We start from the raw sequence: 23,103 nt of genomic DNA on the forward strand, positions 1-23,103 counted from the left end.
ACAAATAAATACAAGTTTTCTACTTTTCTCTCTTTTCCCCTCCACCCAAACTTCTTTAAACACACACATATTTTTTTCAAGAGTTATCTGTGTAATCAGTAATGACTCATCAGTTAATTACTTCTGAACACCATCCTAGTGCAATTCAATTTCATTACCTCTGCGGAGTATATAATTACATGTTACAAAAACCTCAAAATACATGTGGAGCTTTAAAAAATATGTTACAGCCCAGAATTCAAATGTGAAGTTCCATCTAGAATGACTTGCGTTTCTGTGGGAAATAACTCAGATTGCAGCGAGGGAGATTTTCATGTTGTATAATATTGTTATTGTGATGAATAATTTAAAAGGTCACAATTCTTATTTTACTTAGAAATCAGCAGATGAGCAAAGTATATATGAAAAGGAGAGAATAGCACATGCGAAACAAATTATAAAACCATTCATTCTCAGAAGAGTAAAAGAAGAGGTAACTCCTATCTGCATATTTTTATTATAATTGGTTTTTTTTAATCTGTTTTCCTCTTATTTGAATGATCTGCTTAAACTGTTTTCCTTTCTCAGGTTCTCAAGCAGCTACCCCCCAAGAAAGATCAAATTGAGTTGTGTGCAATGTCAGAGAAGCAGGAGCAACTCTATTTGGGTCTTTTCAACAGATTGAAAAAATCTATCAATAACATGGGTATGACCTGATTTGCACAGTTTTATGTGAAAAATAGTCCTTTACTGGGGTTGCATTTTGTTTAGTCATATGATAGTGATATTTTCTCATTTTTTAAAGTAGCTGGAATTTGAGGAAATAGTTTTAAAATCTTTGTCTGCATTGAGATGTATTTCAACAAACAGCTATCAGCTTGTTTTTTTTAATGTGTACTTTTTGGATCACAGAAAAAAACACAGAAATGTGCAATGTCATGATGCAATTGAGAAAAATGGCCAATCATCCTTTATTACATCGCCAATATTACACAGCTGAAAAACTCAAGGAAATGTCTCAGCTTATGCTAAAGGTAAGGATTTTGTATTATGCTCACACTAGGCTTTATTAACATCATTGTTAGTCTAAAAATCAGACCTTTGAGCACATTAACCCTTTAACCACGTATTTAAGAAAACATTTTTAAAACAAAGTTCAGAATAATTTAGGGGACATAAGACCCAAGAAGGACTGACAGTCTACACCAAGAGTCAGCCAACTGTAGCCTTAGGGCCAAATATGACAGTAGCTATTTTGACAAAGTTTTGTTCTAACACAGCCACACCCTTTTGTTTCTGTGTATTTTGTGACTGCTTTCTCAGTATGAAGGCAGAGTGGAGTAGTTGTAAAGCAGATTATTTTGCCTACAGTGCCTAAAATATTTACAGAAGAGGTTTGCCACCTCCTGGTCTGGACTTCCATAATGCCCTTCTTTTATTTATTTTTCACCAAAAAGATCCATCAGATTTTACGTCCTGGATAATGTCATTTTTCTCCATTTATTTTCTTCCTTTTATTTCTTCTTTAGATTGTATTTTGTCTACAGTTTTAGCCATTACTCTATTTTTGCCTCGTTCTCCTTTAAGCTACCCCTGTTTCTCCTTGTAGTTCATTGTGTTTAAAGCAGCCATTTGCTTTTTAAAATTTTTTTATATTAAACTTACGGAAAGTTTCAGACATGTAAAAGTAGAGAGAATTATGTAATGAAATCTTCTGCCCATATAACCTTCACCCATTTTCTACAGTTATCATCTGGAATAACACTACTCTCTCTTGTTTCACCTAGAATGCTCTCCTGGATTATTTTGAACCAAATTCTAGACATTTTTTCGTCTGTAAATATATCAGTATGTCATCTCTAAAACAATAAGAACGTCCCCCCCTTTATTGTATCTAAAAAATGAATATTAATTTCCTTTGTTAAATCTGTTGCACTAAAATATTTTGATTTAGATATTTTATCAGATGTGAACAATTTTATTAAATTGTTCTAATCATATTATAAATTATCTTCATTTTGAAGTATATATTGTTTTGTTTTGTTTTGAGGAACCTACACATTGTGAGGCTAACCCTGACCTGATCTTTGAAGATATGGAAGTTATGACAGACTTTGAATTACATGTGCTTTGTAAACAGTATCGACACATTAATAACTTCCAGTTAGACATGGACTTGATTTTAGATTCTGGAAAATTTCGAGTTTTAGGATGCATCTTGTCTGAATTGAAACAGAAGGTACTAAAGAAGAATATTGCTCCTTATGTATGTTTTCCTATTGGTTCAACTTTGAAACAGTTCTGGCGTGATTTGCCTTTCCTGAAGCTTTAGCCTGTGTTCTACATTCTTCTAGAAACTAGTATTTTGAACATTTTTTGGATGTATTTGGGCATACATTTTCCTGATTACTTTTCCTCCATCTAATAGAAGTTAGTAGAATATGTCTATAGTGATTTTTTAAATAATCTTAATTGTCATTATTTCATAGGTGATAATCTATAACTGCTTCAAAATTAATATTTTGAAGATATTGATAGTATGTAAAATAAATTAATACTGCAATTTATATGTGAAATAAATTCATAAGGTCACAATCTAAGTAGTACTTTTTGTACTCTTCCCATTAATTAGTCTTAAAAATCAATTTTAGGCCCAAAGTTTAAAAGATAATGTAGTTATATATAATCTAAAATAAGAAATTTACCTTAGCTATGATTACTTTATTATTAAAGAAGCAATTTTTCATTAAATACTTATAATTTTATTTTTTATGTATCTAATTGATGTATGTATCTCCACAGGGTGATAGAGTTGTATTATTTAGCCAGTTTACCATGATGCTGGATATTTTAGAGGTTCTCTTAAAACATCATCAGCATAGGTACCTCAGATTAGATGGAAAGACTCAGATTTCTGAAAGGTTGGTATACTTTAGTTTCAGAAAATCTCTTTACCTTACCCTCAAATAAGAGTAAATGTTCGAATTTTAAATGTCTAGAGCATTCGATGGAATTTTATTGCTTTGAGTCTTATGTTTGGTTACTTTAAATCATTCATTAATTTAAGATGAGGACAGTTTAATTTTTGGTCTGAATCATATACAAATATATTTTGAGACAACTACTAGAATTACATGTATGTCAGTGTTTTTCTCTTTAAAAATCATTCTAAGTCTAAGACACTTTAAACCAATATTGTCTTAAAATCTTGGGCTTTTCATATTTTAAGGGTAATTGAGTAAATTTGATTTTTGTTTGGTTTGGTTTAATTCCCAAAGGTTAAAAAGATTGTCTTAAAAGTAATGCTTTTTCTAGTGTATTTAAACCACATTGTATCTTTGGTTTATTTTTTTTTATCAACCAGAGTAATTTTTTTTTCCTGCATTAGAGTAAGAAAAGAAGTCATGCTAAAGAGAATACACCAATATAGTTTAATCTTGAGATTCTTAGTTCATTGGGTATATTGTCTGTGAGTCACAACTGACAGACTCTGAGAAGGTTAAAATATTGAAAAGCCATATGCAGAATTTAGAAAAGCCAGGAGTCATTAAACGAAGGACAAAACAGCCCTTTAGAAATTAATCAAATCCGAATAGTTAAAAGTAAGAATTAGTAGGGAGATAAATGGTATAGAAAAGAAGTTGGCAAATTGGGTAGGTCTTTTCAGTAAAACGGCTGCAGGAAAAATAACCAGAATGCCAAGAGCATATATTTACATCTTCAAGTTTATTTTCCATGGGATGTGATTGTTTTCAGTTTTATTAATTATATACTTTTTTGTGAGATTTAACCTAATATATTTATCTTATAGGATTCATCTAATTGATGAGTTTAATACCGATATGGATATCTTTGTGTTTCTGCTGTCAACAAAAGCTGGTGGCCTAGGAATAAACCTGACTTCCGCAAATGTTGTTATACTTCATGATATTGACTGTAATCCATACAATGACAAGCAAGCAGAAGATAGATGCCATAGAGTAGGCCAGACTAAGTAAGTGTTTGCAGTTGAGACTTAGTTTTAATCAAATGCCAGTTTAATTTGTATAGAATATTAGAATATGATCTGTCAGATGTCTGACTTAGTTTTTATATTTTCAGCAAAGCATGGCTCCCACTATTTTATATCAACAGTGCTGAATATGAACTCCACTGTGTTACCTATTCATATCCTAGTAATTAAAACAGGGAATTCCCTAGCGGTCCAGTGGTTAGGACTAGGCGCTTTCAGTGCCGAGGCTGCGGGTTCAATCCCTGGTCGGGAAACTAGGATCCCACAAGCAGCACGGCACAGCCAAAAAAATTAAAAATAAATAAAAAATAACCTCCCATCCTTAGTCCAAATAGTTCTGCAGCTAATGAAAACAGAGTATTACTAATGGTCCAGCCCCTTTGAAAAAGATTAGTAATTGAAGTAACTTGCTTGTTAGACCATGTAAGAGCCAGATAGACTTGGTAATGTGCATATGATTGCTACCTTGTTACCTTATAGGAAATAGAGTATGTGAGCTGAAGATATTTTAGGTGAAGGTTAAATTAGACATTGGTCACAGGGCATAAGGAGGTGAAAATACCTGTAATTCAGCTCTACTCTCACATGTAAACAGCAGACAATCAGTAATCAGTGTTTTCTTTGTGGAGTATTATTTTAAGTAACGAATGGACATATCTTGTATTTTCTTTAGAGAAGTACTAGTTATAAAGTTAATAGGCCAAGGGACAATTGAAGAATCCATGCTAAAAATTAATCAACAGAAATTGAAACTAGAGCAAGACATGACCACAGTAGATGAAGGTAAGTTTTTTGTCAGCATAAACTATTTATATGAAAAGGCATCAACTTAGCAGTACCAAGGGGGTAACAAAGATGGTTTGAGTCCTTAACTGACACCCAGTTAGGGATAGCATGCCCTATGGGGAAAGATAAGCATACTTATTTCAGAAGTGCTACAGTAACTAAGATCATTTTGCTAAAACTGATAGAAACACTTAGAGTTTGAGAAATTCTCTCTTCCATCCCATCTCTGACTTCAAAATATCCCAGAAATTAATTAAAATTGGGTCTATAATTTTATCTACAATTTTATGATTTACTTACTGTATAAGAAATATTTATGAATGCAAAGATTTAAAGTACATAGTATAATATTAACTTAAGAACTCTCACATTTATATTAATTTCATTTTGACTAGCAAATATTCATTGCACTAGAGTGCATTAAAATCCATTTATTGAAAAATTGAATAATTTCACAGTAAAGAGCAATTGGGTACTAGGAACAATTGTGAAATAAGAGAACCCTCTTCATTTCCTCCATCTTTTTGAAAAGAATAATTTTTAAAGTTTTAAAAGTTTAAATTATTTATTTTAATATATACATTACATATTTTGAAAGGAAAGTACATTCACATAGTTCAAAATCTTTGACACATTAAAAGGCAAACAAAAGCCTCCTCCCCACCCTATCACCCAGCTTCCCCATAAAGGTGACACATTAGCAGGTTTTTTTTGGTGTATGGCCACTTATTTCTACATCTTGCTTTTTTATTTGATGTTAAATTTGGATTTCATGGGCTATTTTCAGATCTTTGGACAAGCTGGAGGCAAGTTTAGACCATAACTGGGGTCTGTGTGGGTGACAGAGAAAGAGAGAGACCTGAGAATTTATGCCATAGTTTGTGTTCCTGTGCATGTTTTTTTTACTGAAAGGAGAAGAGTAGATAAAAGAAGTCTCAAGTTTAGACTATAACTAGGGTCTGTGTGGGTGACAGAAAGAGAGAGAGAGAGACCTGGATAAGTGTTTAGATACTGGGGTCTTGTTTAATTTAAAAAATTTTTCTTTAAGTCAGGGATTGTATCTCTGGACTGAATATAATAAGTATAGATAAAATGATTTCTATTTGTTTGAATTTGGGAGTTATGTCTTTATATTCACTATTCAGATTGTTACATAAATATTTTTATTTCGTGAACCTGAGGAGTAAATACTATGTGCTGTATGAACCGGATATGATCCAAACTATCTGTGTATGTCTCTTTCAAATCACAAACAGAAGCTATAGACTGCTGTGCTGGCAATGTGAACATAAGCACAGAGGAAGTTGTTCTGACATATGTAGGAATTTGGGAACGTTTTTAACAGGGAGTGACACTGAATCAAACTGGGCCTTGAAAGATAATAAAGAAGTCACCAAAAGTAGAGAAAATTGGAGAGAAGAAATATGTCTCATACAATATTTTTATCAAACTTTTAACACCAGTTTCTGATCTGCAGGTGATGAAGGTAGTATGCCAGCAGATATAGCCACGTTACTAAAAACATCAATGGGCCTGTGAAATAAGCATTGTTCATTCCAAACTGATGAGGAAATATCAACTTGGTGCACTCAAGGACATTTACATTATGATGACCGTGGGGTTTATGAACATTTATAACTTTTTATAATTTCCATATTACATTTCTCATAGTATGGACAACTTTTTTGCCACTAACTGAATTCTCCAGATGCTCACATGTGACATTTCAAAAGAAAAAAGCCACAAATATGTAGTCTTAAAGATGTTAAATAATCATTTTACAAAACAGTTTTCTGAATGGGGATTAGTTGGTGATTGTTTGTAACAAATACGCTAATGCTTTAGAAATGTCAGTATTTTTGTAATTATTTCTACCTCCAAATATATATATATATTGTCTTTCACTGGATAATGTGTGTAGATTTTTACATGTGCCTTATTTGACAATGCTTATGTCTTGTTGTTGCTTGTCTCATTTGAAGTTCTTTTTTTATTATGTTAAAGAATGCAGCTGTATAGATTATATAGCTTTCATTTTATTGCTATTTGAAACAGATGTTCACCACTGTCAATAAGAACTCAACCTGAATTTAAAGGTGGCATTCCATATACTAACACCCCCAGGTCCTCCCAAGTACTTCTGTTAAAACAGATTTGTTTGGCTAGGCACTAAGTTGTTTTCCAGTGAATAGTAACTAAAGAAGCCCTTATCTTGCTCCATAGGTTAATTCCTTCTGTTCATTTCCCAACTGCACTAACCGTGCTTATTACTCTGCCTATTCTTGTGCATGTTTTCATTGATTTCCCTCTCCTAGCTTTTGCTTCTCTTGAAACGGTTGCCCAGTCATTTCTGCTCCAGTTCTCTTTATTCTCTAAATAGTAGTTTATTCTTGCCATATCTCCACACGTCAGCAAAATGTTGGTGACATTTTTCTAGCCTGGCAGAACAGATTAACAGGCTGTATTTCACTTCAGAGCAGACTGAATATGACTTCATTTTAAGGCAGCATTAGGTACTGCATGGAAATAGGTCATTAACTTTAAATTCTTATCAAAATATAATTTACCAGTTTGCAGAATTTCCAGTACAGGACCTCCTGAAGAGAGAGCCATTGTTCAATTCCAATTCAGTGTGGGTGACAAAGTGAAATTTAGAAGAGGTAAAGTTGTCTACTTGATATTTAACTCTATTAAAATCTTTCTTTAAGTTTTTGCCTGTCAGTCTATATTGCTGTTTTTATTATACATCAGTTTCTTTGTATAACTTGTGAGTTTCATGTGTTTTGTTTTATTCTGTAAATATCATTATAAATAAACTTATTTATAAATCAAAGATTTGTTAATTATTGGGGATTATACTTTCAAGACATCCTGACTTCCTAAGATTCTAGGGTAATATAATCCTCGAGTTAGAAGGCTAATGAAGCTCTTAGAGTGATTTTTCAGATGTTATAGACGGAAAACTCATGACTTAGTAGACTTACCCAATCTTGAAAGTGTACTGAACATACTCAATACATTTTAGTGTAATGGGCTGAAAGGAATCTGCAGATAGTGTTACTACCTCCTTCTGCATCACGGTATCCAAATCCCTTAGTTAAGTTGTTGATAATATTACCTTCTAAAAATCTCATAAGGGATTTCTCATAACTTTCCTGTATTAATGTATTTTCAGTGATAGACTGTTTCTTTTGTTATTGTTAATCCATATTTTTATCTTTAATGAAATGTAGATGGGTTCTCCCTGTAATGCTTTATTATGTTTTCGGCTTAATAAAAGTATTTGTGATCATAAATTGTATTTTCACACCCTTTTTAATAGTTTCTAAACTTTCATCCCTTAAAAATACATAATATTGAGCACAAAAGAGGTATTATGTACTTAATATGGTCTCTTTCTCAGTAAACTGGAGCTTATTACTTTGGATGTATTCTTATTAGCCCCTTTATTGGATTGATGTCAGTAAACATCTTAATCCATGAAGCCACAGTTGGTCTACTATCTTGGCCAACTGAAGCAACTTTTTTTTAATACAAGTCCTACACAGAAGACATGTGTTTTCGTAACTGTATTTCTGACGCCATAGACTTGTAACTTTATATCAATAGATATCTATGTTGAAACATTAATATTCTTGTTGGCGGTGTTGTATGGTGATTAGATAGGAGTATCAAGAGATTTGTTTTCCGTTTGTGTGACCTTAAGCAAGACACTTAAATGGTCCATAAAATTAAGGAATCGATTGTTTTAACTTCTCAAAAGGTGTGGGGTTTTTTCTGATTATAAATATAATATGCAATTCAGTTTCTGCTCTGATTGATTCATGTTCTCTCAACACTTGCTTACTTGCTCAGTGAGGAGATGTTTAATTTAGATACAGGATGGGGTGATGGAATGTGTTATCCTTCCAGTGAAAAAAAGATGATCTAAAGGTTATGATTATGCTATGATTGAAATATTTCCTTATAAAACCTGCTGTGGTTGCATTTTCTATTCAAATTATGATATGTCTAAACACGTGGGGCTGATTATCTTACAGTTTTCATAATTTAGATATATATTGTATCCATCACTTTTACTAAATTCTGTTTTCATTAAAGTTTCTCAGAATGTAATTATGTGGTGGAAAATGAACATGCATAAGAGGGAAGAAAAGTTTCTGCCTTCATTAGAGTATTATTTGGATTTCTTCCGTGAAAGATAATTTTTTTTTAGACTGCCTTGGTGACATGATTGAGTACTTTGCAAATGAGTCACTTATAACCTGTTATCATTTCTTAACAGCCACTAACAGTAAGAAAATGTAATGCAAAGAAGCAAGGTACTTGGGAAATACACTTTGTTTTTCTGTGTACTCCTCAATAATGTGTACAGTATTTAACATTTTTTTCCTAATTTCATAGAACATTGTTGGGAGGAAGGAAGCACCTTAAACAAGATCACACTTAGATGGACTTTCCTTTTCTTTCTTCCTTTCCCACAACCTCTCCCCACTTTTTGCTTCTCAACTATATTCTCCTTCCTCTGCCCTGCATTTCATGGATAAGGCCATCTAGTTTGTTAATCTGTTTCCAGACATAAGATGACATGCTAAGATTAGACAATTCAATATTAATAATAGTAATATCTAAATTGAAATGTGTTCCAATATAATTATGGTTTAAAATAGGTTGGGGTAATCTAAATATATAGTTACTTGGAAGATTTCTATATAAATGGTTTGTTTATATGGGCAGTTCTTGCACAGTGTGGGACTGTAGAAATGATTCAGGTTACAAGTGTGTAAAATAATCTTTTAATTTTTTTTTTAATTTTATTTTTTGCTGCATTGCGTCTTCGTTGCTGAGTGTGGGCTTTTCTCTAGTCATGGCAAGCAGGGGCTACTCTTCGTTGCTGATGTGCAGGCTTCTCATTGTGGTGGCTTCTCTTGTCACAGAGCATGGGCTCTAGGCTCGCAGGCTTCAGTATTTGCAGCACATGGGCTCAGTAGTTGTGGCACATGGGCCCTAGAGCGTGCATGCATCAGTAGTTGCAACATGTGGGCTCAGTAGTTGTGGTTCGAGGGCTCTAGAGTGCAGGCTTAGTAGTTGTGGCACACAGGCTTAATTGCTCTGCGGCATGTGGGATCTTCCCAGAATAGGGATCGAACCTGTGTCCCCTACGTTCACAGGTGGATTCTTAACTACTGTGCCACCAAGGGAAGTCCCAAAGTGTGTAAAATAATCCTAATCATTAGGGAAAATGATTGTTCCATGACCTTTAAAAACTTTTTCAGGACATTATAAATGTATAAGTAAATGAACAAAATAGTAAAACTAATATTCGGTACATTGTAAAATATTAGAAACATTGAGGAATTTTTATTTTTGTAAAAAATTTAGCAACATAGTTTGAACAGTACCTTCCTATAAAACTTGGAAGTGAGCATTTTTTTTGTACCTTGGAAATAGTCATAATCCTAAATTTGGATCAGCTTCCAACATTTTGTTGCTCTTTCAATGTCATGAAATGTCCCTGTTCTTTTTTCTTTGTAAATAGACTTTATTTTTTAGAGGAGTTTTAGGTTCACAGCAAATTAAGCAGGAAATACAGAATACTTTTACTCTTCCCATGTACCCCTGCCCCCGCACATATACAGCCTCCTCCACTGTCAATATCCTGCACCAGAATGGTACATTTGTTATAATCAATGAAACCACATTGACTCATTATAATCACCCAAAGTCCATAGATTACATTAGGCTTCACTCTTGGTGTTGTATATTCTACAGGTTTGACAAATGAATCCATTATAGTATCATACGGAATAGTTTTAATGCCCTAAAAATCCAGTTAAGTTTCCTCTGTCTTTTCATGGCTTGAAAGCTCATTTCTTTTTAGCACTGAATAATGTTCTTGTTTGGATGTACAACAATTTACTTATCCACTAACATACTAAAGGATACTTTGGTTGCTTCTAAGTTTGGCAGTTATTGATAAGGCTGCCACAAACATTCATGTGCAGGTTTTCATGTGGATCTTTTTCCAGCTCCTTTGGGCAAATACCAAAGAGTGTAATTACAGGATCATATGGTAAGAGTATTTTAGTTTTGTAAGAAATTGCCATGCTCTCTTCCAAGGTATATATACTATTTTGCATTCCTATAAGCAATGAATAAAAGGTCCTGTGGCCCCACATCCTTGTCAGCACTTTGTGGTGTCAATATTTTGAATTTTTGCCATTCTAATGGGTATATAACGATATCTCATTGTTCTTATTTGCAATTCTCTAGTGACGTGATGTTGAACATCCTTTCATACGTTTATTTGCCATCTGTATATCTTTGGTGAGGTGTCTATCCAGGTCTTTTGTCCATTTTGTAATCAGGTTGTTAATTTTATTATTGACTTTTAAGAATTCTTTTTGCATTTTGGATAAAGTCCTTTTGCAGATATTTTCTTCCTGCCTGTGGCTTGTCTTCTCTTTTTTTTTTTTAATTTTGTATTAAAGTATAGTTGATGTATAATATTATATGTTACAGGTGTACAGTATAGTGATTCACAATTTTTTTTTATTAATTTTTATTGGAGTATAGTTGCTTTACATTGTCTTCTCATTCTTTTGATCTCTGTTCTTCTAATATGAAGGGGTTTTTTGTCAGTCTCACTTCCTCTGGGATACCTTCGTCTTGTCACAACCACTTTCCTCATTTATGTCAGTAAGTTTGCCTTCACCAAGTTCTTCTGGCTGCATATCTAGAGTCTCTGGAACTGCAACAGTGTCAACATTCTCACAGTCAGCTCTTTCCGTTTATGTTCAATTTTGAATTTCACTCCAGCATTATCCCTTTTCATGTCTTTATTGCACTTTAATCTTTGTTGATGAGTTCCCTTTTTCAATTATCCATTTTTATAAAATGTCTAGTGGGTTTATCACGGAGAAACAAACATGCAGTGCAACTGCACACTTCTCTGTACGGGCATGAATGACAGATGTGCAGTGACCAATCACTAACAGACTGAAAGAAGTGACATGATTGGTCATATATCTATCTGTTATTCACACAGTGGTTTGTGGACTGAAGAGGTAACAGCAAAGTTTATACTTTATGCAATTACAGTTACTATACCATGGAAACTGAAGTTCAAACTTTTTTTTTTTTTTTTTTTGGAAAATGTGTTATGTAACTAAACCATTGTGACTGAAATTCATGTGTGTCAGTACTGGTGCAAAGCGAGGCCTGCCTGTATTGTAAACTATTTTTTCCTCGGTTAAACTATTTTTCCTCAGTTATAAATGATGTGAAGCTATTCTGAATAAAAATGATACTGGAAACAAAACCCTTTTCTACACCCCCATCCCTCCTTTCCTTTTTTTTTTTTTTTAATAAGCAGAATATGCCGGAAGTGAACATCTTGATGGAGTTGGGGAGGGAGTGTGCAGATACGCGGCATGCTGACGTAGCTCCTTATCTAATGAGAGCGACGCTGTGAAGAATAACCAAGTTTGGAGGCAGCAGGCACCACCTAGAGTTTGGTTTGGGGCCTTCGCAGTATCCAGTCGGCGATGGCAGGAATGCTTTGGACTTTCTTCCGTATTGTCACCAGCCTGGGATGGATGTCCAACAGATCAGGTTTAAAGACCAAAAGTGTGGTACTACAAATTTCCCAGTAGAAATCTGCCCAAGTTACCTAGTTTAAAGGAGACAAATTTTCATTAGAACATAAAAAGCCTAACTTCTAAATCTAAAAATAGTTTCTTTTTAATTCAAAATAATGTGTTATTACAAAAGCAGAATGTGTGTATGATAGAAAAGTGCAGATAACACAATAGTCCCAACAGTCAGAGGTTACTCATGTTAACACCTCTGTAAGTTGTATTTTTCTATGCACATGTGTCTTTTTACTAAAATGAGATCTTACAGGACATATTCTTTTGTAACTTGGTTCATTCTCCTTCTCTCCATGACAATACATTTTCATCTTATTTAATACCTCATCAATACTTTCCCATCTGTTCCAAAAATGTCCTCTATAGGACATAGCAGAATCCTTTCCAGGACCATGCATTTCACCTACTTATGTCCTTTAACTCTCAATTTGGAACAGTACCCTTTTTTTTTTTTCCCATATCACTGATTTATTGAAGATTCCATACTAGTCCTACAGAATGTCCTGTCTTCAGGATTTTTATGATTATTTTATCTTGTTCCTTTACATGGCAGAGTACAAAGGAATAGAGTACAAGTTATTTTTAGAGAGTTCATAGTTTCAAATTAAATATTTTTGGTTAACATACATTATATTGGATCACATCAGAAGACATGTCTGACCACTAAAACGCTAAGATTGGCCACTGTACAGTGTTAAGATGCTGGCAGCCTAGTCCTACTCTTCAATACTTGTTTTTGTTTTTTTGTTTTAATTTGTACACTTGTTCTTTTATGACAAGAAACTAATCTGGATAACATTACTTTGGCTCCATATAAATGTCAATCAAAGAGTGACGTTTAAATGTGGACCATTCTTAGTTTTCCTTTTGTTTGGAATTTAATAATGCTGATTGCTAGTGTTTTATGAACTTGCTTACTAAACACCTGTCAACTGAGTATTGGTTGGAGGATTCAGAGTTCATTCAGCAAATATTTGTGGAGTACCTACCATGTACCCTGGACAGGTCTAGTTTCTGGGATTGACTAAGAGAGCAAGATGTGATGCAAGCCCCTTCTCAGATGCAGCTTTTACTTTACAAGCAGGAAGACAGTCAAACATGCAAAGTGTGGAACGGAAATCAGTCAAGACGGTGGAGTAGAAGGACCCTGAGCTCACCTCCTCTTACAAGCACAGCGAAGTCACAAGTATCTGCAGAGCAGCCACCCATGAAAAAGACCAGAATCTGCCAGAAAAGATCTACAGCTACAGACGTGAAGGAACCACAAGGAGGTGGGTAGGAGGGGCAGACTCCAATATAATCCAGTCCCTTACCCCCAGGTGGGCAGTCCACAAACTGGAGAATAGTTCTGTTGCAGAGGTTCTCCCACAGGAGTGAGAGTTCTGCATGTCAGGCTCCGCAGCCCAGGGGGCCGCACCAGGAAGACAATCCTCCAGAGCATTTGGCTTTGAAGACCAGCACTTACTTTTGGGAGTTCCAAAGAACTAGGGGAAATATAAACTTCACACTTGAAGGGTGCACACAAAATCTCACACCAAGACCCAGAGCAAAAGCAGCAATTTAATAGGAGCCTGGGCCAGACCTCCCAGCTGGTCTTGGAGAGTCTTCCGGAGAGGCAAGGGGGCAGCTGTGGCTCACACTAGGGACAAGAAACTGGCAGCAGCCATATTTGGGAGCTTTCTGCCGTGTGGACACTGGTGTGAATGGGCGACATTATAGGATTCTCCCTCTAGCTAATCAGTGCCAAGACCTGGACCTACCCAACAGCCTGAGGCACCAGTGCTGGGAAGCCTCAAACCAGAGAACTAACTGGGTGGGGACACAGTTTCACCCATCAAGAGACAGGCTATCTAAAGACTTCTTAAGCCCAGAGCCACTCCAGACATGCCTGTAGACACGGCCCTTCCCACTAAAGGGCCAAGACCCAGCGCCACCCACCAATAGGCAGGCACTGGCCCTACCCTCAGGAAGCCTGCTTTAGCCTCTAGACCAGACTCACCCAACCAGAGGGCAGACACCAAATGCAGGAAAACCACAGTTCTACCACCTGTGGACACAGCCTGCCCACAGCAGGCCAGACCCTGCCCTGGGGCCAGCTGGGCCCTGGCCCTGCCCACTAGCAGGCCAACACAGACTTTGAGAGACCCCAGACCCCATACTCCACTGTGTCAAGAACTGCCTCCCTTCCCCCCACAGTGATCTGACACCAGCTCTAGGATCCCTGGGCCCTGCAGCAAGATTCCCACATTCTAGGACCAGCTCTGACTGCCAGTAGTCCAGCACTAACACCAGGACATAGCTTCACCCACCAGTGGACAGGCAACAGCCCCACAGTCTTCTGGACCCGGACTCCATCCACCAGGGAGCCAGCACTAGCTCCAGGGCCCCCTGGGGTCCTGAAGTAAGCCCTCTGTGTACACCCTGCTAACCGGCAGCTAGCAGCCTCCATACGAGGCAGGGCCTGGCAACCAAGCCTACCAGACCACCCACGTAGTCAGTCTGCTGCAACAGAAGGACCCTCACAAGCGCTCCCGGGGAAACCATAGAGCATATAGCTTGGGTGACAAAAGTGGAGTGCTGGTGTGCAAAGGACGTCTACAGAGGCCGCTTCTCCAAGGTCAGGAAATGTAGCTAACCTACCAGATACATAACAATAGAAACAGCAACGCAGACAAAATAAGGCAGCAGAGGAACATGTTCCAGACAAGGGAACAAGAGAAAACCCCAGAAGAAGAACTAAACGAAATGGAGATAAGTGGTCTACCCAAGAAAGAGTTCAGAGTAATGATCATGGCTCAGGAGGAGAACGGATGCACAGAGAAGTTAGAAGTCTTTAACAAAGAGTTTGAAGATACAAAGAACAACCAAGCAGGGATGAAGACTGCAGTAACTGAAATGAAGAGTGCCCTGGAAGGCATCAGCAGTAGGCTAAATGACACAGGAACAGAGCAATGAGGTGGAACGCTGAGAAGCAGAAATCATTGATGCTGAACAGAAAAAAGAATGAGGAGAAATGAGAACAGTTTAAGAGACCTCTGGGAAACATCAAGTACACTAATATTCACATGATAGGCGTCCCAGAAGGAGAAGAGAGAGAAACAGGGTGAGAACATATTTGAAAACATAATAGCTGAAAACTTCCCTAATCTGGGAAAGGAAATAGCCACCGAGGTCCAGTCCAGGAAGCACAGAGAGTACCACACAGGATATGTGTTCCCAAAGAGAAACACAGGAAGAGGCATTGTATTTAAAATGATAAAAAAGATAGAAAATATTAATGGTTTCAAGTTGCACTTTGAATTTTGAAGTTTGATCTTTGCCCAGGCTGGTGAGAAGTTGTATGGTACTCTCGTGATTCTGGGCAGCAGCAGCGAACCACGTGATCAGGAAGGTAAACAACTGACACACTTAAAACCGTTCTGTACCCATACAACCATTCTCTCCTTCACGTTCACTACAGTGTTCAATAAATTACATGAGATATCCAATGCTTTATTATTACAAAGGCTTTGTGTTAGATAATTTTCCCCAATGGTAGGCTAATGTAAGCATTCTGAGCACATTTAAGGAGGGCTCGGCTAAGCTACGATGTTCAGTAGCTTAGGTGTATTTTTTGACTTAGATGTGTTCAATTTACGATGGCTTTATTGGGACATTACCCCATCGTAAGTGGAAGAAAATGTGTCATAATTTGGCTCCATAGCATCTTCTAAAAATCACCAATGAAGCTGTGTTTGGTTTTGAGGGTGTAGGGCGGGGCAGGGGGTGGTTGTCATAAACTGATAGATTCATTCATCTTGATTTGTTTCCATCCATTGCAGTTCATTTTCTTATTGTAGCTTGAATTTTCTCATCTTTGGCCAGTGAGTGCCTCTACAAGTTGACTGCTAAGTCTTTCAGACATAACTCCAGTGTTGGGGATGGCGGGGGGGGGGGGGGGGGGGTGCGCCGGTGTGGATAGTTTATTTAGTTCTGATGTGACAAAGTATTCCCAGCTCCTGCTTTACATTTCCTGTCCCAAACTGATCATGAGCTGTTTCTCCAAGAAGCTCTGGTGACTCTTGGTATTTAGAGACCAGAATCTGGGTCCTAGGCGTGCCCAGGACAGCTAGGTCATTTTTTCAAAAGAGACACAAAATGTTTTTCTTCTTTACCCTAAGATAAAGTACATTGTGAACTGAAACTAGTGTATGATTATTATTTTCTTTTTGTCCTAAGAAAATATCTATAATGAAATGTATAGTCAGATCACTGTGTTTTACAAATGATAATGTTTCTTAAAATAGTTTTTCACGAATACAGTACACAGGTACTTCTCCACATTCTTTATGCACCAATTTGACACAAGTTCATTTGTTTCGCTTTGCTTTAGTTTGTCAGTGATAGCTCTTGAAAAAATTTTTTGTTTTTGTTATATAGTTATAGAAAATATTTTAGTTCATGTTTCCAAAGTTAACTCCACCAAAAAAGATTTATTCAGAGAAGTTTAGCTTTTGTCACTGCTTTCTAATGGACTCCCTCCCTATGGGTAACACTTCTTTCAATATATTTTTATAAGGTTTTGGTTTATCCATATATATATACACACACATATATATGTATATATACACACACACACATATACTTGTGTTTTTTAAGATATAAAACATACTCACATAGTTACCAATAAACCACTCTTTTTCCCCTAAGTACGTGTCCAAATCTTGCAGAAGATGAGGTGCATCACATGTAAGTAGCTCCTTAAACATCTGATCCTAGGAGAGGGAGAAAAGATCACTTTAAGGAGAATAGGAATAAAAATAAAGAGTTGAAGAGGAAGTAGATTTTTCCATCTTCATTCTCCCACGAGTTCAAAAAAGAAGTAGCTACGTGTTATTGGTGGTTGCTGCTTGCTTGTTTTTTTAAATGTATAACATGGAGATTCAGGTCTGATTCTCTATAGATCTTATTCTTTATTCCTCATGGATTAAGAAATAAATATTTTTGTCATCAGTTCTTATAATTTCTTTGTATATAATGACCAAATATTTCATCAATAAAACCTTTTCGTGGTTTTTTATCTTAATTTTTGTTAATGAAAATTATTCCATTATGTTTTTACATTTCTAAAGTTCCCTGCCACCCCTTTTTAAGCTCACTACCTTTAAAGTTAAATAATATAACTGAAGGTAAAGAAATTAATTTTATTTTGTAAGGCTAGACCCCTCCAGTTTGGCAGTCTTTCATTCTCACCATTACACTCAGTGAAAGTCATCCACAATGAATAGTCACGCTCTTGGGCCTTTATGGATTTCCTCTCCTTGGCCTGACATTGTACCTTAGGGTGAGATTTCTCTGCCTTGAATATCATCTATAAAATCCATCATCTAGGTGCCCTCTTTTGATATAATATTTAAGATATTATTACAAACCAAATAACATCCTTGGGAAAACATTAACATATATATCCATTTAAAAAAAATATCTTTGTGTTTTTACTTGAATCTCTGAAGACCAAATAATTTACTCATGACCTCTTTCTTTTTAAGAGATGTTTATTTATATATGAAAATCGGGCTGGTTTGTATCGTGGATATGAAATGTAAGCCAAACTCAAAAATATTATAAAATATACATATATCATTAATATCTATAAATAACCTATAATAAAATCCAGTCTTTATTAAGGTAAGTCAGATAATGGATAACTCCCTCACCAAATTACTGATTTACTTCCTGTTCCTATTTTGACTTAGCTAGGTAATATAGATCATTATAACACAATGCCTTATATTTGTAGAGTACAGTTTGCAAAAGCATCATTACACATTTACATACGTTTGCCACATTTCACAAACTGAAGATCAGGAAGCTTGTCATTATTTTGATTTTTTATGCTTTCCATGGTTCAATACCACCTTTGTACATAAGGTTCATCTCTCTATGGTTAATATATCCATAGTTCTAAATAAAATAGTGTGACTCCTTCAGCCCCTTACACAGAATTTGTGAGCTAAGAGGCAATGGGCCCAGAAACACGTGATATTTCCCACAGCTTAGCTTAGCTCAGCAACAGCTGGGGTGGTAATAGCCAGCTTGGATGTCCTAGAATAGCTAGAAACAGGAGGGAATTAAATGGAACAGGATGTAGATGCTGTACAGCTTTCCAAAAACTCCTGTGTGCTCATCTGAGTAATTCTGTTACTTTTTCTGCTGTGCATTTGCACAGTGTGAGGTGTACCAATGCTTTGTATATGCAGTGCCAGATAAAAATCTTATCTCTGCGCTCTTGACTTCTCCTTTAGCCCAGGTTCTCTTTATGTATTTGGTGAGAATCATATCAGTCTAATGAAATATAAGTTGCTAAACAGCATAATCATTAGATTTGAGTCATTTTAAAGAATACTCAGCAAAATAACCTAAAGAAGGTAAAATTTTATTGTACATCCTTTTTAAAGTGCATTTTCTGATAAACCCTAGATAGCCATTCTTATCCTTGGTGGACTTATAAATTTCCTACCACCTCCTCCAGAGAGTTATAAAGAAGGAGATTTTTGCACACTGAAAAGTCATTGCTATATAGTCTATCAAATGACTTTTTAGAGGATTTAGGGAGGTTTGTATATTTCTCCAAAGCACTATTTTAAAATCCGCACTGCCAAAATCATTTAGTATTGGAAATGGGCCACTAATGTTCCTTTAATCCTGCTAATCCATCATCCTCCCAGCTCCAACCCCCTGCCCTGTTCTTCAGATGAGGAAACTGAAACAGATGCATTGAATAACCACAGAAACGGTAGTGATAAATTCAAGGATTGTCAGTGTTACCAATGCTCAGAGACATACTTTGCCTTTAAATTTAAATTAATTTCTAAAAATTTTAAATTGTAAATGGAATTTTTAGCATTGAGACATTTATAATTATGTGTACTTGATAGATTTTTAGAGGACATATAATCAGAAGACTATTTTCACTATTCATCTGTCTTTATTGTTATTCTGCTTTTGAAAATTTTACCTGACCACAAGGTGGCAGCAATGCAACCCACTAGTGAGAGACTAAGCTACGAGATACAAAAGAACTGCGTTATTTTTCACAGTTCTGGCTAGATCCTGCTTATTAATCAGATAGTCTAGCTATTCGCAATTATTTCTGCAACATGTTGTCCCTTCATATGATTTATTCATGAACTTGGATTATGTCCTGTGAATTTGTTTTTTTGAGGTAGGTAGTATGAAAGAGCATTGTTATTCTAATACAAAGGTAGAGTTCCTCTTATCTTACATGTTCAAAGAACATTTTCCTTTGGGAGGTTGCCTCTGTTATGGAGCCTTGGCTGCAGAGCGGAAGGGAAAAATAGAGAAGTAGAGAAGGGCAAGCCCACGTGGAACGAAAACCTTTAGATGCTTTCTTCTAAATTGAGCTTTTTGCATCTACTTGTGTCTGCATTTATAAGGATATGTGACATATAGATGTCACCTATGACACATAGAAGGGAAAACCAGCACTGAATTATATAGTAACACTATAATAACTAATATTTAGTGAACACTTTCCACCTAGCCATAGGTACTTATGCTACCATTTAATCCTCCCAACATACTTCGAAGTAGATTCTATGATACCCCTACTTTATAGACATAGAATGTGAAAATTAGATATGGAATTAAGTGACAACTGGTAAGAGAATCAGGATTCAACCTGGCAGTCTGACTCCAGAGTCCAAATGTATTTCTCTCATCAAACCTGAGCTTTTATTTAAGATTTTGTTCCGGTTAGTCAGTTATGTGTATATATACACATGTATGTGTGTGTGTGTGTTCCCACACACCTTACATTTATGTCCAGGAATCAGTAAATGTGAATACTATTATGTTCCAAATATATTTAAATCAGAGGATCCTAATTAAACAAACAGTATTTGGAATAAATATGCTTAAGTAAATTGATAAGAGTGCCATTTGTTCTGTGCTGTAGTTTTTGGCTATAGGCCTTAAGGCATAACACATACATAAATACTGCACAGGCGTTTTGAATGGCTGCCACCACTGTGGCATTACACCTAGTGGTTAAGAACATGGAGTCTGAGCCAGAGTGTCTGGGATTTGAATCCCTTGCGTACCACTTACCAGCTAAATAACCTTAGGTAAATTATTTACACTATGTGAATCTTAATTTCTTCATCTGGAAAATGAGGATACCAACAGTTTCCTAAATTTAAAATGAAGAAGGTTTGATGATAAAAGATATGAGTTCTGGAGATGTGCCCCAAGTAAGCAAAGGAAATAATAAACAGAGGATGCCATCCAGGAAACAGGACTCTAGCTCAAGAGAAAGACATTCCTGGGATGGCAGTGAAGGAAAGTCCAATGATGACAGCTGTGAAAAACTATACAGCTCTACAAGGGAGAATGGAAATCTCTGGCTGGATATCGCTAAGAAAATAATGGAAACAATAGATTATCTGATATCACTGACTTTGTAGAAAATTGTATTGGCAGGACATTGGATAGTGTGGGAAGGTTCAGCAATAAAAGTAAAAAAGAATTAAGCATATAAAAAAAGGCAATTACTAATTTGAAGAGGAAAGTGAGAAAGGAATGTAATCAAAGCACACCACAATGCATAGTCCTGTACAATATTTGCAAAGGTGTACTAATGTAATGACTGAATATTGATTTCACCACAAAATTTTGATATTATATTAGGAATTTGGGAGAAGGGAAGCAGAGAGAATGCCTATGTAAGAGATAAGTTCTCGTTACTATAATAAGTCTATCAAAACTGTCTAAAGTTCATGAATTAAAGAAAACCATATTTATATATCCTATAGAACTATGGACATGTATAAATCCTAAAGAAACAGCTAAGAGTGTTAAAATGAAGGCTGCTTCTGAGGAAGGGTTAATATGAAGAGGTAAGACTGGGAATCACTGTAGTAGTTTGTTTTAAACTTTTTTTTTTAACATGTGTATAGTGCAATTTTACTTCAATTGCACAATGAAGTTAGCATGTAGGAAATTTAAATGAAACAGTACGGTAAAAATAGCAGAGACCCAAAAACTCTAAAAAGGAAGTACACCTAAAGCATGAGAATTCAACATTCATTAGTGTTTCATCTTCAGTTTTGACTGACACTTGATGCTTGCAGATTTTGAAACAAACTTTGAGATCATGATGACTGTTGTGAAGAGATTTCAGCACACCAGCACTAAGATTTGTACATTCAGTTGGTTTGCAGTTGACTTGTTAGCCATTTACATAGTGTATAGTGCAAATTTGTCACAAGTCAGATTACAGTGTTGAAGGAAAGAAGTACCTCCCTATAATTAGGAAGGAGCCCCTAAACTGCACTCAGCTTAAGACATCTAATGTGCAAGAGCACGAAACCACCAGAATAATGTGGCTCCAGGGAATATTGTTCTGATAAGGGAAAGAACCTAAGCTTCTGTTTCCCATTTTAATTAGTGAAATCTCTAACAACGACAAAATTGTCACATAGGACAGTAAATGTGTACAGTAATTCAATCAAACTTCTTGGAAAGAACACATTTAGCAATCTGGGATAATGCAGAATGACAGGAAATAAAACGTGATTCAACTAGCCATTGTCATTCAATAGTAAAGACATTAAAGATGCAGAAAGCTTATAAAGTACTACTTTCTAAAAGAAATAGAAGGCATTTTCATCTTCATTATTGTACTTTTGGTTATGCAAACACTTTAATGATATAAATGTTAATGTCCCCTATAAATCTGGTCAGAAATCACTTTTGATTTTGTTAAACAGTCTATAGTAGGATAGAGTACTGGGTACAAGTGGTCCAAAGTAAGATAAAAGACTACAGTAAAAATGCTAGATCTTAAGAAACTGGTTTATGCACTAAACGTTTTGTGCCTTGGTCTAATATTAACATGAAGTCTGTGTAAAATGACGAAAAGAACGAGTGTTAAACTTTTTAATATAATTTGATATTTAAAAATAGAGATATGTCTTACTTTGATAAAAAGGAACTTTTAAAAGCACCTAACATAATGTTTGGCAAGTGGATATGATTAATAACAGTAATAGCAAACTGGTGACATTACTTTTATATCTTGTTTTTTCTCTACCCAAGGAAAACGAGACATGAAATCATCCAATGTATCCACGATTGCATCAACTTGACATTGTTCCAAGTCTGTTTTTCCAGCCAAATCTATGGAATAGAGAGAGGCCATTTTATGCCCAAGAATATGCTCAATTTAATTTACTATAGTAAAACTTTTTTTAAAATAGACAATATATTCATATTCAAAGCAAAATAAAAATTCAAAGCAATATAAAACAGCATCTAGTGAAGACTGCTACCTCTGTCCCCACTCACTTCATTTTGCTTCCTTACCTACCATATTGGTAGCCATTTTCATTCATTTATTTTGTATTCTTCCATAGTTTTTTAGTGAAAATAAGCATATGTATACCACTCAATACACACCTCCCCCATACAGTCTAGAGATCTTTTCTTACGTGTCCCTTAAGGGCATCTTTGCTCTTTTTCAGATACATGCGATTCCTTTAAGTGGAAGTGCCACAATTTGTTTAACTAGCCTCAACTGATTGTTTGTTTCCAATCTTTTGCTAGTAAAAGCAATACTGCAATAAATAACCTATACATACATTATCATTTATCTTATAGAAAGAATTACTTTTA

General features: G+C 35.6%; 2 protein-coding genes across 8 annotated transcripts in view; one reads left to right on the plus strand and one right to left on the minus strand.

Annotated features, from left to right (window-relative positions):
* SMARCAD1 (SWI/SNF-related, matrix-associated actin-dependent regulator of chromatin, subfamily a, containing DEAD/H box 1) overlaps nucleotides 1–8,062 on the plus strand; it is a 72,263-nt gene extending 64,201 nt beyond the window's left edge. For 5 of the 6 annotated variants that reach the window (XM_057727260.1, XM_057727261.1, XM_057727259.1 and 2 more), the window contains 8 exons: nucleotides 377–472; nucleotides 568–685; nucleotides 892–1,013; nucleotides 2,030–2,218; nucleotides 2,782–2,900; nucleotides 3,791–3,973; nucleotides 4,665–4,774; nucleotides 6,255–8,062. In XM_057727260.1, coding sequence (XP_057583243.1) covers nucleotides 377–472; nucleotides 568–685; nucleotides 892–1,013; nucleotides 2,030–2,218; nucleotides 2,782–2,900; nucleotides 3,791–3,973; nucleotides 4,665–4,774; nucleotides 6,255–6,316 — 999 coding nt within the window. In that variant the 3' untranslated portion in view covers nucleotides 6,317–8,062. Of the gene's footprint in view, nucleotides 1–376; nucleotides 473–567; nucleotides 686–891; nucleotides 1,014–2,029; nucleotides 2,219–2,781; nucleotides 2,901–3,790; nucleotides 3,974–4,664; nucleotides 4,775–6,254 lie in introns of those variants that run through there. The other variant, XM_057727264.1, reaches the window with a different exon arrangement.
* A 2,107-nt stretch (nucleotides 8,063–10,169) lies between these two features.
* The window catches only part of HPGDS (hematopoietic prostaglandin D synthase), a 31,599-nt gene continuing 18,665 nt past the window's right edge, over nucleotides 10,170–23,103 (minus strand). For both annotated transcript variants that reach the window (XM_057728436.1, XM_057728435.1), the window contains 3 exons: nucleotides 22,499–22,608; nucleotides 17,085–17,183; nucleotides 10,170–12,449 (listed from right to left, as the gene is read on the minus strand). In XM_057728436.1, the coding sequence (XP_057584419.1) occupies nucleotides 12,285–12,449; nucleotides 17,085–17,183; nucleotides 22,499–22,608 (374 nt within the window). In that variant the 3' untranslated portion in view covers nucleotides 10,170–12,284. The remainder of the gene's footprint in view (nucleotides 12,450–17,084; nucleotides 17,184–22,498; nucleotides 22,609–23,103) is intronic.

This window comes from Hippopotamus amphibius, chromosome 3 (assembly GCF_030028045.1).
Source record: "Hippopotamus amphibius kiboko isolate mHipAmp2 chromosome 3, mHipAmp2.hap2, whole genome shotgun sequence".
Classification (NCBI taxonomy): domain Eukaryota; kingdom Metazoa; phylum Chordata; class Mammalia; order Artiodactyla; family Hippopotamidae; genus Hippopotamus; species Hippopotamus amphibius.